Below are 19,275 nucleotides of genomic sequence, written 5' to 3'. Positions count from 1 at the left end.
TATCTGTTCCTGTGAAAAAAGTAAATGAATAAATAATATATACAGGTGCTTATAGTAACGACTATCAGGTATATTATTGTGTGTTAGACTAAACTGAGAATAAAACCATAATGCTGGCCGCCGTCGTGTAAGTGATATATTCTTGAGTAAGGCGTAAAATACCAATCAAATGAATAAATAATGCGGTTGCTGTGAGTTCAAATCCAGCACACGCTGGCTTTTTCGTTCGTACGTGATCCATCCTGACAGGATGGATCGTGAGTTCCCCCTGGGATCTACTCGGTTTCCTCTCACCATAATGCCGGCCGCCTTGGTACAAGTGAAATATTCTTGAGTACGGCATAAAACACCAATTAAATAAATCAAATAAGTAAATCTTTACACAAATGACTGTCCGAATAGGTTAAGGTTATTTCATTTTTTTTTATTCCTATTAAACTCTAATGTCGAGCTATAGATTAAAATATCACCCCACATCATAATCTAGAGACAAACTTGAAACTCCCGTAGCAGATTTAGGCGTTGGCTAAATCAGATAGAAAGAGATTCAAGATGACCTTACATATCACATTTTGATTTGGTTTACCACATGTTGCTCTCAGCTAAACCATGTGGATGCCAACCATTTTTTACAATCAGCCAAATGTTTCCACTGACGGAAACTATCTCACACACTTATCGAGCACTAATGAACGGTTAAAGAATGCACTTGAATGGCTCGAAGATCTGGACGAAGTAAAGCTTTCTCTTCTTGCATAGACAAAAAGATAAGAGATCAAGTTTACATGAAGTCAGATACAAAATGGGACCATTTTGCTGTCATGGCCAAATCGGGCCAGGTTGATCCTTTACATGTAGGTATGTGATTCAAACACCTGTCTCTTCCCTCATTTAATCTTGTGATAAAGCCATCCAAACTTCCGCGGTATCACATTATAGAATATAAGAGCTGATAGAGCATGTCGGTCATGGTGCTTTTTCGGACCGCTCTTAGCGTTGTGTTGCTCGTCTGTGGTCAGAGCTTCGGGTCGCCCGTCCGTCGGGATACTTGTTACAGCACTGCCTCCTCCCCATACAGACATTATTCCACCCATACCGACTATAATGACGTCAGAGGACACGGAGAGGACTTCGGATTACCAGGTATTTATTTGTTTATATTTATTGATGGTTTTACGCCCTGTTCTACAGTACGCCTATTTTTTTTTTATATTTTACTGAATATAAGACACTGGTCATATTTATATACAGAGTACTTAAAGATATTTCATTAATACTGTCCCCTGTCAAGTAATACGAGAAAAGGTCAGGGTGAACAACAGCACAAATACAGGCGTACCAGATGAACTGGGATACGAGAAACACGTGAATCGCTGCCGGTGTGTGACAACTTCATACATACTCAACCATGTTTTATCCTTCTCCCTCCGCCCAAAGTTGTATCTTGGCATCAAGATGCACCCACCTGCATATGGAGATATCAGTCTGATGCTTATGTAAAGTTGTGAATTTATTTATTTATTTATTTATTTATTTAACGCCATATCCATGAATTTTTCGCAGATACGGTTAGTTTGTGGTTGGATGAAACCGGATTGCCAGTCATGACTGGAGCGGATAAAGATATCGTGAAGGCAAATCTGGTTGCCGTTTTCGTGAAAACATATTGTCTGAATGTTCAAATTTTAAATTCTATAAAATATGAGCGCCAAAATTTAAATAATGTGTACACTGTACTAACTGCGAACGTTTAACACATTAAAGGTTTATTAATTTTTAAATACACGTATTTGATTCATAAATACATGGATTTATTTTATAAATATATGTATTGTGTTCTAAATACTTACATTTATTGTATAAATGCAATCATTCATGTAATAAATTGGATGTGATTATTGCTTAAACGGAGTGATTTAAAGTTTTCAGCGTATATGGTCAACATAATAAAGCGATCTTATGATCAGTTGTTGGATAAACATGTTTGAGTATGTTACAATTAAACATTAACCACGTTTATTATCTGTTGCAAAGAGATGTTTACCACGCGTTAAAATGTTAAACATGTGTTTTTCCAGTTGTAGCATAATGCTAGATTACAAGACTTTTACCCACAGCCATCCCCAGGTTGATGGCAGATTTCCCCACGTCCAGTGGGAAAGGAAGTCAGCATGAGCTGGGCATGAACACACAGCGACTTTCTCAAAGTGAGATCTGGGACCGGTTTTCATTAAGCTTACTTTCCGTTAAGTCGCCCTTGGCTAAGTGCACTTTATATCTCTACAACACAAGTTGTCATGGTAGTTAAAGGCTTACTTAGCTAAGTTAACTTCATGAAACCGGCCCGTGGACCAGAGTTTTGCAAGCCATCTTATTTTCCTAAATAAACTGTTCCAGTGAAGCGTCACATATGCTCTCGTACAATTTCAAATTGATACATTTACGTGATTTGTTTATCTGATTCCTGTTTTACCCCGCAATCTCAACAATATTTCACTTATTTCGATGACGGCAAGCGTTGTTGTGGGAGGATCCGGAGAGGCCCGAGGTAAACCTACGACAATCCGCATAATACTTACGGGTCTCGCCGCGTACATTGGAGGGGAAGACAACATGAGCTGGACTTGAACTAACAACGACCGCACTTGGTGAAATGCTCCTGATGTCCTTGTGCCAAGGAGGCCCCATTTCAAATTTGGACCGGACGATCCTTCGTTTTACTGCTTAGGTCTAGTCGTGAATTACATGCTTAAAGAATGCTTTTTTTTTAATATAAATATGCCGTCTACAAATAAAAAGAAATGCACCTAAAACATCGGGAAAATCTACTCAAACTAGGCAATAAAACAGCACCAGGCTAGCAATACTTCGATCTCGCACCACGAGTGGCTTCTTACCCTCTTTGTTTTAGGCTGCCAACCTCGAAAGTTTTACATGCTGTCTCGGCATGGAATTCGTTACCCAACAGACGGCTCGTATGACTTTGAGAAACGACATCTTCCTCGTCTTCATACTCTAGCCGTGGACAGCATGCATAAAGGTTAGTTAGTTTGTAAAGGTGACAAGCGTAACTGGTAAACTGATGTACTGTAATTCGGTATTGAATTAATTGTAGTTTGCGAATATACGTTTCGCGGCATTTATGTATTAATGATATGTGTCGACTTCATCCGTTAACAGAAAGCTTAGGCCATAGGGGTTCAGCCCCCAGCACCATGAAGCTGTCTTAATTCTACACTTAGGTCAGACTTTATGGTTTTAGCTTGCGACTTTATTTTTGTACTTAGATTTGAACTTTTCAAGCGTAACATTTTTTAACGCTGTAACCAGTTTTGAAGTTAGGACTTAGGCTGACTGAAGTCTAAGACAGCTTTGTAATCTTGAGACCAGCGTCCGTATTTATCAAGCAACTTAAGACTTAAGTCACAAATTGCAAGCTCTTAAAAATGTACATTTATTTATTTATTTATTTATTTATTTATTTATTTATTTATTTGATTGGTGTTTTCGCCGTCCTCAAGAATTATTCATTTAGACAACGGCGGCCAACATTAAATTCTGCACTGGGAACAGGAAAAGACTGACATTGTGGTTATTACATTGTTTTGCAGTAATGAGTCTGTGTACAATGATTAAACTTTCCAGAGTGAAATATTTGACTTATGTCAACAATTCTGACATAGCTACAAATAAAATGCTTTACTCTGAGAAGTTCAAAATGTGTCCAGAGTGAAATATTTTGGCTGTAGCTGTGCTTGAATTTTTTACTTAAGTCTCAAGTGGCTTGATGAATACGGGTCCAGGGATCATATTTATCACGCAACATAAGGAGTTCTGCCATAAATTGCACAGGCTTTAAAAAACAAACTCAGAAGAGGAAATTACTCAAGTTGTGTTGGGTTTATTGTTCTGCAGTCAGGGATCAGTATACAAATTTTAAACTTCCAAGAGCGAAATATTTTAATTGTAGATGTATTTAAACTTTTTATTTAAGTTTTAAGACGTTTGGTAAATATGAGACCAAGACTTAACGCATAGTGGTTCTCAACATTGTGCCTAGGTGAGTAAAATATGTCTCAAGGCACTGCGTGGGCTATGGATATGATAAACTGATTCTTGTTTTGTTCCCAGGGTCACTGTGTAAAGCGGATCAGGATGCCATCCGGCACTGGGAATATCGGTTCCACTCTCATGACGCAGGAGCACTGGCAGCTAGTGGGAAGCAAGAGGCTTATGAGTTAGGTGAGATCACAAACATTACTTCTGGATGTCAGTTTGTGATGTTTAGATATCGGTGGTGTTAATGTAACCATGGACAGAAATGTTTACAAGCATTACGTCTGGAAGTCAGTATGTGATGTTTAGATGTCTGTGGTGTCAATGTAACCATGGACAAAAATGTTTAGAAGCATTACTTCTGGATGTCAGTTTGTGATGTTTAGATATCTGTGGTGTTAATGTAACCATGGACAGAAATGTTTACAAGCATTACTTCTGGATGTCAGTTTGTGATGTTTAGATATCGGTGGTGTTAATGTAACCATGGACAGAAATGTTTAGAAGCATTACTCCTGGATGTCAGTATGTGATGTTTAGATATCTGTGGTGTTAATGTAACCATGGACAAAAATGTTTAGAAGCATTACTCCTGGATGTCAGTATGTGATGTTTAGATATCTGTGGTGTTAATGTAACCATGGACAGAAATGTTTACAAGCATTACGTCTGGAAGTCAGTATGTGATGTTTAGATATCTGTGGTGTTAATGTAACCATTGACAGAAATGTTTACAAGCATTACGTCTGGAAGTCAGTATGTGATGCTTAGATATCTGTGGTGTTAATGTAACCATGGATAGAAATGTGTACAAAAATTTACTTCTGGATGTCAGTATGTGATGTTTAGATATCTGTGGTGTTAATGTAACCATAATTTTTTTGATAAACTTGAAATTTATTTTACCATGAAAGTACACTTCCTGTTAACACTTTCATATATAAATTATTATGCTAAATCATCCTTTGATGTATGCAGTGACATGTTGGGCTGAATTGTTCTCCATGTGTACGAACCTAAAGGCAAACAGAACACTATAATGAACTCTTCATCAGATGAAAGACCATTAAAAACTGCCTGAATGAAGATACATTTTGAATGATGGAATAAAGCAATCTATGTGTGTCAAGTGACAAGAAGATGAAGTGACTTCACTGGCTTCCATGTGGTCAGAAAATGCCACAGTTGAATCCACAGTTTTAAATGCATTTTGCTAGGTGGAAAAATATTCTAAAAAAATAAATCAATCTATATTCACGAAACAATGTTCATCTGACATGTGTTTCATTTTAGTGTGTTCTTTGCTTTTAATTTGAACTCAGTTGAATTATCACCGATGGAATCCAGACCTCATAAAAGTTTATTAACTCACAAAGTCTAGCCAGTGAATCTTAAGATGTAGAATGTGATGCTAGAGCATATACGATAAAATACGATCTAAGGGTCCATCTTTTATGAAAGTATTTGTCGACGATCGAAGTATTTTTCAAGGTATATCAAAGTATTTGCTCGGTTTATCATTCTTTGCACAGTCACAAAGAGACACGATAATAGATTTGAACTTTGAGCCTTTTTTCTTCAGGCAAACGGTATGAAAAACGGTTCCCGAACCTGGTTGGTCGTTCTTACTCACGAGACCGATACGATTTCCAGCACACATACATCCAACGGACAGAGGACACTGCCAGAGCTATCGCCAACGCCTTCTTCAATCAATCCAGTGCGTTGAGTATATCATTCAAAGTCCAATGACAGTGGTATGAAAATATGGTTAATATTATAAGCTCACAAAACTATAAAATGTTTCGAATGAAATAATCAACTCAGACGCATCAAATTATAATGAAATGTCAAAAGAGGCCTAAAACATGGTCTAAACCCTCACACAGGTGCTTCAGGCAATTAAAACTGCACGCTAGCAGTACTTCCTTGCGCTTATCAAGGAGTTATTGCATTTCCTTGCACATGTAATAGTTTTTGGTAAATAATCTAAAATATGTGCTCTGTGTGTAGAGCTTGCCACAAAACTTATTCCATGTTGTTGCACGGCAATGATACTAGAGGTTACATTGGCGCCTTGATGAACAGGGCGTGCTGGCATCTGAATACGATTTCACGAAAACAGGTGTGCCAACTTTCACAATAATGGCCTAAGTGGTTGTGAGGAAGAATTGTTTGAAACAAAATCCAAAATATCCCCCAAACATTTTTATATGCGTTTGTGTCGACAAAGAATACTCATCATAAAAGTCTGATGAGCAATTTCAATAGTGCTCCCCGCTCAGTCGACTAAGCACTCCAATTATATTATTCGAAAATCATAAACCCTACATGCTTATTTATATTCGTTGGGTTTTTGTGTCAGTTCTGTCATAAATGTCCATAGCACCTTGACCGTTATAATTCTTTATAACACACCGATAACTGTAACCATGAACAAATGCCACACTTTTTACTTTCTTTCATGGCAGATATTCACATGTCTGTGGCGTCGCACTGTGACTCAAAGCTTTTGTTTTACGGGTGTTGTCAGAAGTTTAGAACGGTACGTTATCACTGGTGTAATTGTAAAATAAAGCTTATTTTTATGGAGTTTTTGCGATGTCATCCGCGATATAGCGCTACTTTGTCAGATTGTGGGTTCTTCAAAAAGGCTGTCCGCGCGTATGGGGCAGTTACCATGTTGTGCAAAGTGATGTCTTCGTCAAGAAGACCGTCCACTTATATAGTTCGAATCATTTCCATGTTAAGTAAAGTTATTGTTTCCTGAAGAAAACCGTCCACTTACTGTTTATAGTGTAAATCATTTCCTCAAGAAGACCGTCCACTTACTGTTTATGGTGTTAATCATTTCCTTAAGAAAACCGTCCACTTACTGTATATGATACATACCAATTACGTGCACGTGTTACGTAAAGTTATGGTTTCCTGAAGAAGACCGTCCACTTACTGTATATAGTGTAAGCCATTTCCACGTTAAGTAAAGTTTTGATTTTCTCAAGATTACCATCCACTTATATAGAACGAACCGTGGTCATGTTCGGTAAAGTTATGGCTTATATATACTGCCATGCCATTGCCATACTAAGCCAATACCGTTCAGTATAGTATGACTCTTGCTATGTTAATTACTATATTATAAAGTTGTTTTTATAAGTTGTGTGGTTCTTCTTCCCCTAGACCGTCCACGACAAGCCTCTGGTGGATCACGTGGATTTCCGTGACAGTCACGAAATGTTGGGAGTCATCAGTGCAGTGACAAGTCGTCTGGGGCTGCAACACGGAACGGTTTCCTTCCGTGAGTCTTTTTCTTTTTAATGTTTTTGGTGAAATGCAAGTCATACCATGTTCACACACACATATGAACATACGTGTGTTGAGCGGATGACCTAATGTGTCCCATTTTGTAAAATTAAACTTCATTTTTAGTACATTCACAGGTACAAGCGTTAATAACTTTATTTATCGCAGATAGTAATCACTTTAGTGTTAACAGTCTGCTAGGCCGCTGCATAGGTTGATTCTACAAAGCAATTTGTAGAATACAGTTTAATACGAATTTAATGAGACGATAGCAATTTTCATCAAGAGTAGGTATATACCACCAAGAAGTACATGCATTGTATTAGGTACACAATTATTATTATTTCGTCAACATTTCTTGCCCGTGTTCCTGCAGATGACGTTGAAGCCATGTACGACGCATGCGCGTTTGAACACGGCGTATACCGGTCGAGTCCATGGTGCGCAGTCTTTTCTGACGACGACATTAAAGTCATGGAGTATTACGAGGATCTGAGATATTACTGGGAGTTCGGCTACGGGCACAGCATTAACTATGAGCAAACGTGCGACCTCGTGAAGGACTTGATCGGATATTTGAGGTAAAGACATTGTCCGCCATGCGTGAGAACAAACACAAATCATCTAAAAAGGTGCCTTAATCGTAACTAACTCATATATACAGGTGATGAATTTTGGAAATTCATCACACTATGCGCACCGGGAGCTGGGTATATATAGCTTTAGCCACGAAGCACATCATGAGGTGCGTGGGTTCAATCCCCACCTTTGACACCAAAATTGTAGATTCTCTTGTGGTCGATCCTTTTCCGGTAGTCTAGTTTCCTCCACCCATCCATGATTATGGCGTTCAAACAGCAATCGGGCAATCAATTAATAAATCAATCTGACTATACAATACTTTAGTGCAAGTGGTTATTTTGAGTACAGTGATAAACAAAACAGTTTTTCGCTCTCTTGGCAGAGGTTCTTCTTCCGTTACCGGAATGATCCGAGTAGCCCACGATCTAACCATGATGCCCTTCCTCAGTCGACTCGGCGCATATCAGGATAGCTCTCCGCCGCGATCGACGACCATGGCACGGCAGTCCCACAGGAACTTTCGCTCCAGCATTATGGCACCATTTCTTTCCAACGTAGTCTTTGTGGAGTATCAGTGTGGATCCGAGTCTAAAGTACGGGCGTTCCACAATGAGAAGCCTCTGACTCTACCTATGTGCCCAGCCTCTGGTTGTCCTCTCTCCAGCATCTTGAATTCCTATCTGGGTTCGGCTGCAAACACATGTGACTTCCAAAGAACCTGTGAATACAGCTCACACCATAACTGTGACGGCCACGTGACCCACAGCGGTACGTGTGTACCCACTATCATTGGGTAACGTATCATTGGGTATCAATGGGCATTTTGTTTGACTTAATTTGAAAGACTTGCTGGATGGCTTTAGAGAGAATTATGTCGAGAAGCAGCGATTTGACCAATAAAAATTTATGAATGCCAACAAATTAAAATCCATTTGTATTTTACGTTTATAGATGGTTAAGATCTTGCCATGCGTAACACGTGTAAGGAATTCACAGAAGTGAAACATCGAATATGGAAAAATATTTCTGGTGAATATACTTACAAATATATTCCTAGTTACATCGCAGATAGAAGAATCATTGACAATGCATATAGTTACCATGGCAAGGAAGGAAAGGTGTGATATCTGGTTACTTTCTTATGTACGTATATCCACCACAATTAAAACTGCAGGACACGTAGTCGTATATATCTACATACCCGATATTAGGAAATTTGCAATCTGGTAACCATGGCAACAACCGAAATGAACAAATGTAAGGCACGAGAGATGGCCACCTATGCATCAACGAAAAAAAAAAGTCGGGAGACCCCGGAATCAAAACCGTTAAACTACGTTAAACCCCAAGTGTACATATACACACATACATACAAAAGAAGAAAAAAAACCCACATGATAAACAACTCATGTTGCAGTCCGCATATACGACGAGCGGACAAACAGACAAAACGGCTATACCAAAACACGACCTGGCTAAAGGCGTTTAATAATGTGTCCTGTAAGGAAAACCCACTATACACAATTTCGACTGAGAGAAGATACACCTGGCGACAACACAACCCTTTTAAAAAGACTATATACTTGACATTTTGGGGCAAAAATCGATCAACGCAAATCCAATAGAGTTTGTGCTGTTATTTTTAAATAGCCCAAATAATTACCTTTCAAGAAATGTTAGTCTCGCCTGTGCACTGCTGCACAGACATAAACAAAGATATACAGACTTTTATGATACAATACTATATAAAGTCGAAGCAAAACGTCAGGTGTGATTGAATTTTACAGACATTCTCCAGGTGGCACAACTTAATTCCGGCAAAATGCATCACAATTGTTACCCAGAAATTTAATCAGCATGAATTTATCAACCGATCGGACTGTAATTATAACAATGAATGTTTTTTCCAATTGCATAGATGCCACAGCTTCTATGAATTTTGGCTCATAATCTACATTTGCATTTATTTATTGCAAACTAGTTAATATGCTTGGGCTATACAATTTTAAGTGTGGCTGAAAAATGGTGCTGTTATAAACACTAACAGAAATAAAAGTGGATTTGGGGTTAAATTCGACGATAAGAGAAGTTATCCTCTCCATATTTTAATCATTCCTGTCAAATACCTCATTTATAGAAGAAAACAGAAGAGTAGTTTTCCAAATATAAATGATGTAATATATAGGGAACTGAAACAGTACCTCTAAAATTAATAGTGGTAAAAAGGTGGAAAATGTTATAAGCGACAGTTATTCTAAGTTTGACGAACTTTATTACCGACATTGAACCGTACAATGTGCACAGAAAAAAAATTGCCAAAATTTTCGATAGTCTCTCTAATATTACTGAAGCCCGGGTTAACCACATGCAGGGGCCAATTGCACAAAGTGATTTTTTTTACCCAAATCTAACCTTAAAATCTCGATACATAACCATATTTGCCCTTTGCGTCACACTATTTGTTTATTTTTAACACATATGGTCCAAACATTTTTATCAACTCACGGATTTTCGGCTAGTGGAAATATTTAAACGTTAACAGGATAGAAAATGATAAAAAATAACGTGCAATCCGCATTTAAACTGATTTACTTGTGACTTATTTATTTGTGTTGCGCCCTGCTTAAGAATATTTGACTTATACCACGACGACCAGCATTATGGTGGGAGGAAACCTGGGAAGTCCAAAACCATTCACAGGCTGTTGCTGACACGGCCTTCTCACCTACGACCGACCGGAGAGGAGGCCTGCATGAGCTGGACCGCATTGGTGCGAGGCTCCCGAGCCATTGTGTTGCACTAACAGGCTAATCGCCAGGCCACGGTGGATCCTGCATGCATATATAGACGATAACAAAAACGTATTGGTATTGTCCGCTTATGTATTTTCCTTAAAATACAATTACAAAAGCAATAACATATACAGAGGTTTTGAAGGCATTAAAATGAGTATATCTGAAAATAGGAGATTCGCATGTAGTATGGCCAGTGCATATATTTTTACACGTTACACTCTTAGAAAACTTGGTTCTTCAGAGAACTACGTGGTTCTTTGCTCCCATATTGCTTTTCTATGAAACCTGTTAGTGTATATGTAATATAATCTAAAATATTTCATTGCTACTGAATGGATAAGCAACAAAAGTCTCTGGAAAAGATTAAAATCTAACCGTTAGTGTTGGATATAGGTACTCTTGCGGTCGTCAAAAGGGTCTGGTTCAACCTTAACGGCCCTCTAGTGGTGTGGGTCGAGAAGAACAGTGCCGAAAGTACTGTGCAGGCCACTAACAAGTCGCTTTACTGGTCTATAGACCGTGTTTGCGCGTGGCTGCAGGTTGAACTGCACTAGGAATTCTGCTTCAACATACGTATAAAAAATACCATCATTAAGCCTATGTAAAACAAAAGTTTTATAATATAAAACTTCAATTTAATACTGGACATTTAACATCAAAAAGGTTCCACTCTTCTAATAATATAAAGATGTGCCTACATAAAGTTATAAACTCAAATGTGTATGCACTATAGCAATTTTACAGTTACATTTTCGCTGTCAGGATTTCTCTAGGAACACATATACGTGAACAAAAACGCGAAGTCCGGGACGCTTTAAGGTAAATAAAAAGGATAAATGAGCGTAACTAATCGTTCGTACTGGCCTACAAACTGGGGGAAATTAGCATAGTCTCTACTCGAGTAAACTCAAACTTAAACGAAACAATCACACAGCCTGGATTTGCACAGTGTTAAAGACAGATGACCTGTACAGAAACTGTTGAACAACAGAGAGGTACACAGCCTGTCGTCACCCTTATCCTAGAGCTTTTCGTCTGAAGGCCAAACAAACAGTTACATCCGACAAATGCCGTCAATACTTCAGCCTTAATACGGGGGAAACATCAGCAAAACTGAGTCACTTCGACTGAATTTGCACATAGAAGATCCATTATTTGCCTAAATTCATGGCCAACAGGATGTCAACTCGCTAATGATGATCAAAGGTGATGTGGAAGTTTTATCCATTTTTCAAGCATTAACGGTTATCCGTAACAACTGAACAAGGTTCATTATAATATATAAAAATGGACAATCCACAAGTGAGGGGAGGTAACTATATTAAACATTCCGTCCGTACAAAAAAGGTTCTAAACCGGTAAAAAAAACTAGTTATTGACTTAGTTATTATCTAAAGAAAGAAACAAAACCCTGTAAAATAGCACCAAATGGACAACTGTTTGTATCTTCACTACAGTACAGATATGGACCACCGCAGCCAGGTGCTAAGTGTAACTAATAAAATATGCCAGTGATACGCAAATGTGGAAATGCACTATGCCGAAAAGGCATAAAGTTGATCACATGAGTTAACCCGAATTTTGTGCGAGGTCACATAGTGGTGAGCAAAACTTCTATGCAGGGTCACATTTGTATCCTGATATTAAAATGCCTGTGTCAATTACTGGTATAAAGAAACACTAAAACTATCAGTCTCTTCAGAATTAAACAATGTATGATCACAACTTAACCTACACGCATCTGTACCTTTTTGCACTTGTCCGCATGAACCAGCTGCATGAGCAACCATATATACTGGCTATAACAGCTTACATTTGAGAACTGGAATGCTCTGTCCAAATCATACTACATGTATATAACGACATATTATTGTCTGAAATTTCAACACGCTCAACTGTAGAAGGAACATCACAAAAATGTGACCAGTGTTCAACAACAGTACATGTTTTCTTGTAAACTTTTTGTCATCCTGTCTAATTATATAAATTATAATGAGACCACTAAGCCCTAAAGTGGAGACTGGCATTATTGTACAATATAACTGTTCAAATAATATTGTTTTCATACAGTAAGTGTACCATTTTTCATGAGTCATATGGTACCATACATTGGGATATATAAATATTTTACATCTTTAAATTTTAACACAGCTTAGTTATTAGACGCACAAAATTTCTTTTAATTTATGATTGGTAGTATGTCTAAGGCACCTTGTGGCATTTTTGTCAAATCACATATATCACAACTCAGAACAGTGATAAAAGCTAAATCATTAATATTCACATTTTGTGAAGATGATCAGAGGTAATTAAGTCCAAAACCTCTGAATACTCCTCCATCAAATCAATCTCTTTGCTCACATCTTTTTCAAATTACAAAAAAACATAGCATTGCTACATTTACATGCATGCCAGTAAGATGAAACCTTGCATTTCCATGCGATACGTTGGAGTAGGAATACTGGGCTTTCGAAGTTTGTACTGGGTGCTTTTCTTAAAGGGAAACCTTCAAATTTTACTCTCACTTATTCCATCACTAATTTGATCAAATATTAATTTTGCTTGGTTATTTTAAAAAAAAATGATGATGGAATTTCAAGTGTCCATGAGAAAAAGATTCTGACTAAAAATCCAGCCCTTGTTCAAAAACACACACACACGCACACACACACGCACACGCACACGCACACACACACGCACACACACACACACACACACACACACACACATACACACACACCATTGGGTAACTGGTTGGTACCTACCCTGACAACTTATGATGACCAAAGTAGGTACAATCAACTTTGAGTGGCACAGGAAACTGGTATATTATACTGTGTAACTATCAGAGTAAAACTTATAACTATAAATCAACTGACGAAAGGGGAGATTCAAAGGTGTACAGGAACATAGCGCACACAAGTCCAGACTACCTCACACTATATCGTTCCACTACTCCAGGTGTCTATTCCAACCATATACAAAAAAAAAAACAAAAAAAAAAACAACTAACACATTGCATACATACATGTATATAAACCTGGTTTATACATGTATACTTAGAATATTAAGTAAGAATGTGAAGTAATGTTTGACACACAATAAATAACAACACTGTGGTGATTAAATACACCTCACAACAGGTAGAACAGTGGAGAATATGGACTAGAGTTAAACAGTTAATAAAGACTGATGTGCTAGCCTATCCCAGAACAAAAGCACTATGTATATCTCACATACAGAACTTATACTGAACAAGGTGAGGAAGTATCAACTGAAGTTACACATACAGTAAGAACTATTGATAGGCTATCACATAACAAAAGCACTATGTATATCTCACATACAGAACATGTTGAGAAAGCATCAACTGAAATTACACATACAGTAAGCACTGTTGATAGGCTATCACATAACAAAAGAACTAAGTACACAAGGACTTACCTAATGGTTGGAGAGTATGAACTGAAGTTATACATACAATAACTACGAGGGTACACTTAAATGACAGAACTTATATTACAGGTTCGAAAATAGGAACTGTTCATAAAATTCATATAAACATGATGTCCCTCCAATACTCTTTGTATAAGGTGACAATAACAGCAGTTAGAGGAATAACACATGGAGGTATTCACCTTGTAAATAATACCACTACTGTAACAGTTGAGAAAACAAATATCTTTGTGTGACTTATTATATTTAACCTCTGTTCTTTATAGGAACCAAACTATAAAGCCTACATAATAACATTTTAACACTGTTACCATTGTATATACTTTAGACATAAACCGATTTGTATAACAATACAAACTACCTAAGGAACTTGGAGAAAATCTTGTAGAAAGCAATATGTGTGAAGCAGCCATGTTCATACATAAGTTAATGCTAAATGTGGGCATAGTTATGTTAGTTATAGTTTGTAGGGGTGTGTGTATAACTGCAGTCACTCGTTCATTTATTTATTTATTTGATTGGTGTTTTACATTGTATATCAAAACCATTTTACTTATACTGCAGCTGACAGCATCATGGCAGGAGGAAACTGGGCAAAGCCAGAGGGAAACCCACGACCATCTGCAGATTACTGACAGACCTTTCCACGTAAGGCTGGAGAGGAAGCCAGCATGAGGTGGACTTGAACTCAGGGTACAGAGACTGCACTCTTTCAGGATAAGAGTATGAACATAGTATATATTAGGTTCCAAAAAAGAAACACCTACTGTTTGTGAGTGAATTTTCCTGTGATAAATCTAGTTTGGTTCAATGTGGGATAAGTAATGTACAAGTATACTAATATGCAGTCATTATCAGCCAATAAAAAGGCAGCATATTTTAGGTGGCGCCAGTATGAAGTAGGACCTTGAGCTATTGATACATCAAAAATGGATTGTAGTGCAATGTCTACAATATTACAATGTATCAGTTTTAATTGTAGCATCTTCATGATGACCTGGGAAAGAAACATCTGACGTCAATAAATTCACGTCCAGCTCCTGCTGCCGGGCATTTGTCAGGTCTCCATTAAAGACAGACAATAAGGAAGTTTCAATGTCAACTAGCAATCATAACATAATCAATTTAAGTTCATTCAGTTATCAGGATTATGACACCAGGTGTGGATATTAATCTCAGCATCAGGTGTCACCAGCATGTGTTGACATGCCTTTCTTATTTGGGAGAGCATAGGTCTAAGCATTCAAGTTGTACAGGAGTACAGTACATGTATATGTACATTTATATGCTCATCTAATCAATTTGGACGTGTACTTCTGGTAGGCAGTTAGAAACAAGTTCTCTAAAAAAACAAAGCGAAATTAAATTTATGCTTTGTTTTTTGGGGGTTTTATGTCACCATTTTACATGTCTTGCTATTCAAAAATTGCAGTTGCTTACTTGCAACTTAAGTTTATTGCCAACTGCCTACCTTCAGGCAAAAGAACAATACACCACATCATGACAGATTATCTGAAAATTATGGATTAGTTATTTCACCTAAAGTTTTGTATGTAAAAATGCATTTTCAGAATCACAAGCTCTAAAATGATACTTTTTACGACAACACTTAACATTTTCTGCTAAGTAATTAATCAAGCTTCACACAAACTCTTAAGTGGCCCTATATGGTGGGTGAACCAATCAGATTCAAGCAAAATGTGTTACTTGAAAAATGCAAAACTTTAGGTGAAAAACAGTATTAAAGTCCTTACCTAAATGCTAGACAGCCATTTAAACTCTCAATAATCAGCAAGTACCTTGATTAATGCTGTTTAAGTTAAAATCAGACACACTGATGTACATATTACTCTCAATATTTTATCAGAAAAGTTAAAGTTGATTGATTTGACTAAATGAGAAGGCTTGATCTTAAGAGTAAATATCAGTCCAGTGTGGTTTGCCGTACACCCAATTATGAGGTACAGTAGTTCAGAACATGAAACATATCAGCACACTCCTCACAGCGCAGACGTCACTCCCTACACTGGATTACATCACTGCCACCAATCAGAAATTTTGCGCAGAAATCTTAAACAATGCTGAGGTCACTGGGGTTACAATGATGAGGCAGGAAGTGATTTCAGAAAATACAAAGTCTCTCTCTCAGCTTTTGTTCATATCAATACTTGATGCCCATGTATGTTCAACATGATTCTAACAATCACTTGACACAGTTTCATTGATGAATGCTGATTATATGCTGATTGGCGCAAGGACGCCAGTGGTAAGGCTAAGCCTAAATGAGCCACGTTAAGCTTGTTCAGTAGTGGCAGTGATGTAAAGCTAGCATAGAGAGCAGAACATGCGCTGTAAGGAGTATGATATCAGCAACTGTCAGTCACAATATAAATGATAATTTCGTGCACGTAATCTACAGAGGCCATGCATGAACTGGAGTAATGATGCTATACTAGCCACTGGAGCCACAGCTCCAATACGGCCGACCATCTGTTGTTCTTACTGGGTATAACCAGGTATCCCGTTCCTATTCTGTAACACACAGTGTAAGAAAATGGTTTGTAAAGCAGTACATACATATAACTAATAACTTTCGCTTGGTGTTGGCTTTACACAAGTAAACTACTTTCTCCATACTCAGTACGGCTTTTCTGACTTCTTGATGAGGCAAGCAGGTTCTTTACAAACTTTCTGGGTTTAGTACAACTATGTTGTTGCATTATAACTTTCACTAGGAAATGGCCCAGGTCCCCGGAAACAGGTTGGTTTTTCTACATTATTGTGGAAAAACAGTATGACCGTCACTGTACTATAACCGAGTAACAAACACAAAACTTTCATCAGTCTGTCATCTGAAGAGTGGAATTCATGAGGCAACATTTCAAAGAAGGTCACATACAGGAATGTCCCACAAGCAATTCCCTGCAGAATTCCTTCCGCTAAATGAGTTGCATTCGTGTTTGATAGGTCTGTTATACACAGGCCAATTCCTATACCCAGCGGAGAAGACAGGGAAAACAAGACAACAGAACGTATGATGCCACCATTTGACAACTCGCTCTGAACTAAACTGAGCCCGAGACTAAAACTGAGCACGCATTTGTGGAGTGCTAACGCTGCGAATACTGCCAGTACATCAACAGCCTTCTGCTGAAGGCCTACTGCTAAACCCTCGAACACAGAGTGCAGGGAGAGTGCTAGCAGTAGGAGCAGAGACCTGAATGTGGAATGATCCTGTGCCTCTGTGACAAAACTGTGGTCATGGCTGTGATCATGACTCTCATTCCGTAGGAGGGGTACACGACTGGACTCATCGCTGCCCCGTTCTCCTCGCTGTACTGTACCAGGTGAGCTGAATGTTGCTGATCGCGGACGGTCAGTTATACAGTTCAATGACCGTGGACTGAATTCAGCTGAGCGACTCAATGACCGGTGATCACGCATGGGTGATGTCTTCGCAGCATCGTGTGAGTGTCTCAAGAAGTCTTTACTTTCCTTACAAAACAGTACTATCTGCTCCACGGTAAGTATAAGGAACAGACCGCATACCATGACGAATTCGGGAACTGGGAATGATGTGTAAATCTGCGCCTCATCTAACACATCGCTCAGTTTATCTCTTACGTCGGGAAACAGGTCTAGTAAACACGTAGCCAAAAAAACGCCCGCCGCGTAACAACTGAACAGAGACATAACTCGCTTGTAGCGGGTCTGCCGCGATCCTCGTTGAACGCTGCGTTGTCTTACCACCTTGACGATCTTCACCGGAAGGAGACCAAGGAGAAATGTCATAAGAAACAGCCCCACCAGCACGAGGCCCTTTACAACTTCTACTCTCATCTTCACAGCTCTAAAGACAACCGTATACTGGTGTATAAAAGGCAGATCCTCGTATTATCACAAATGTCGGGGAAGTAAACAGCTGCACTCCCGATTTTCAGGGCCACGAATGTTTGTTTTCTGCACACATTGCACTGCACACAGCTGACAACGAGCGTACGCCATCTTCCTTGTTCCTCCACATCATGTGACAGTCACGTGACTATGTAGCATGCGCTCCGTGCCGGCAGTGCCGTCGCCCCTGCAAAGAGCCTTGGCCTTGAACTTCGTACAGCCTGCTCAAGTTCTTGACTTATTTGCACTCAGCTGTCATGAAAGTTTAAACAGAATCAGTGTCGATGAGAAACAGTGTCTGACAGATCTATGACAAATACGTTTATATAACATTATTTGCGAATGTGTAACTCCGATTCTTGTGGCGTAGCCAACGCTTTTATACAATGCGTTTCAAAACGCTTTCTGATGTAGGCCTATTGCATATTGCGTAAATTTAACGGAAAGACTTGTTTGAGTCATGCTAGAACTTATTCTGTTATTGAAGCACCAAAAGACCTACAGTTAAACATAACATAGGCCTGCATATTCTACTAATTCAAATTATTTATTTGATTGGTGTTTTACGCCGTACTCAAGAATATTTCACTTATACGACGGCAACCAGCATTCTGGTTGGAGGGAACCGTGCAGAGCCCGTAGGAAGCCGTCAACCATCCGTTGCTGCAGGACCTTCTCACGTACGGCCTGAGAGGAAGCCAGCATGAGAAAATGGCTATAGGCTTACCATAGTAAAAGGGAAAAACTCTTGTATATATGACATTAAACAACAAACTCAAGTAACAATATTAAAAATGAGTGACTGAGTGAGTGAGTGCTTGGGGTTTAACGTGGTACTTGACAATTTTTCAGTCATTTGACGACAGTTAAAAATGAGTATACTGGCATACTCCATGCTTGCCATTCAGACAAGCTGGGATTACATCAATAACATATTTTGCTTTCATTTACAAAATTTTATCTTCCCCCAATCTGATCCAAAAAAAAATAATCTGTTAAATTTAACGCGTGGCGGTTATAAAAATAACTGACGCCTGATTGGTTAAAAATGATAACACGGTGGCGCTTTTGATTGTCTCCATGTGCTCAATTTTGCTTAGGCCTATGCAGTGAACTGTGCTATCGCGGTAGCATGTGTGCAACATCACAGAAATATAAACGTAAGCTAATATACTGTGGGATACTTCAT

The 19,275-nt window shown here is 38.5% G+C and overlaps 2 protein-coding genes across 2 annotated transcripts; one reads left to right on the top strand and one right to left on the bottom strand.

Moving 5' to 3' along the window:
- Positions 1-959: 959 nt before the first annotated feature.
- LOC135473453 (multiple inositol polyphosphate phosphatase 1-like) lies at positions 960-8,930 on the top strand. Its single transcript, XM_064753303.1, has 8 exons — positions 960-1,143; positions 2,912-3,040; positions 4,132-4,242; positions 5,639-5,776; positions 6,528-6,601; positions 7,237-7,354; positions 7,736-7,940; positions 8,324-8,930. The coding sequence occupies exons 1-8, from the start codon at positions 960-962 to the stop codon at positions 8,736-8,738; spliced, it is 1,374 nt and encodes a 457-aa protein (XP_064609373.1). The 3' UTR covers positions 8,739-8,930.
- A 4,828-nt stretch (positions 8,931-13,758) lies between these two features.
- LOC135472634 (zinc transporter ZIP1-like) lies at positions 13,759-18,142 on the bottom strand. The gene has a single exon (XM_064752237.1). It carries the CDS (start codon positions 18,030-18,032, stop codon positions 16,899-16,901), a length of 1,134 nt encoding a protein of 377 aa, XP_064608307.1. The 5' UTR covers positions 18,033-18,142; the 3' UTR covers positions 13,759-16,898.
- Between the last annotated feature and the right edge of the window lie 1,133 nt (positions 18,143-19,275).

Source organism: Liolophura sinensis, chromosome 8 (assembly GCF_032854445.1).
Source record: "Liolophura sinensis isolate JHLJ2023 chromosome 8, CUHK_Ljap_v2, whole genome shotgun sequence".
Taxonomy (NCBI): Eukaryota; Metazoa; Mollusca; class Polyplacophora; order Chitonida; family Chitonidae; genus Liolophura; species Liolophura sinensis.
Note: the sequence above shows the minus strand (reverse complement) of the source record. Positions and strands in the feature narration are given on the sequence as shown.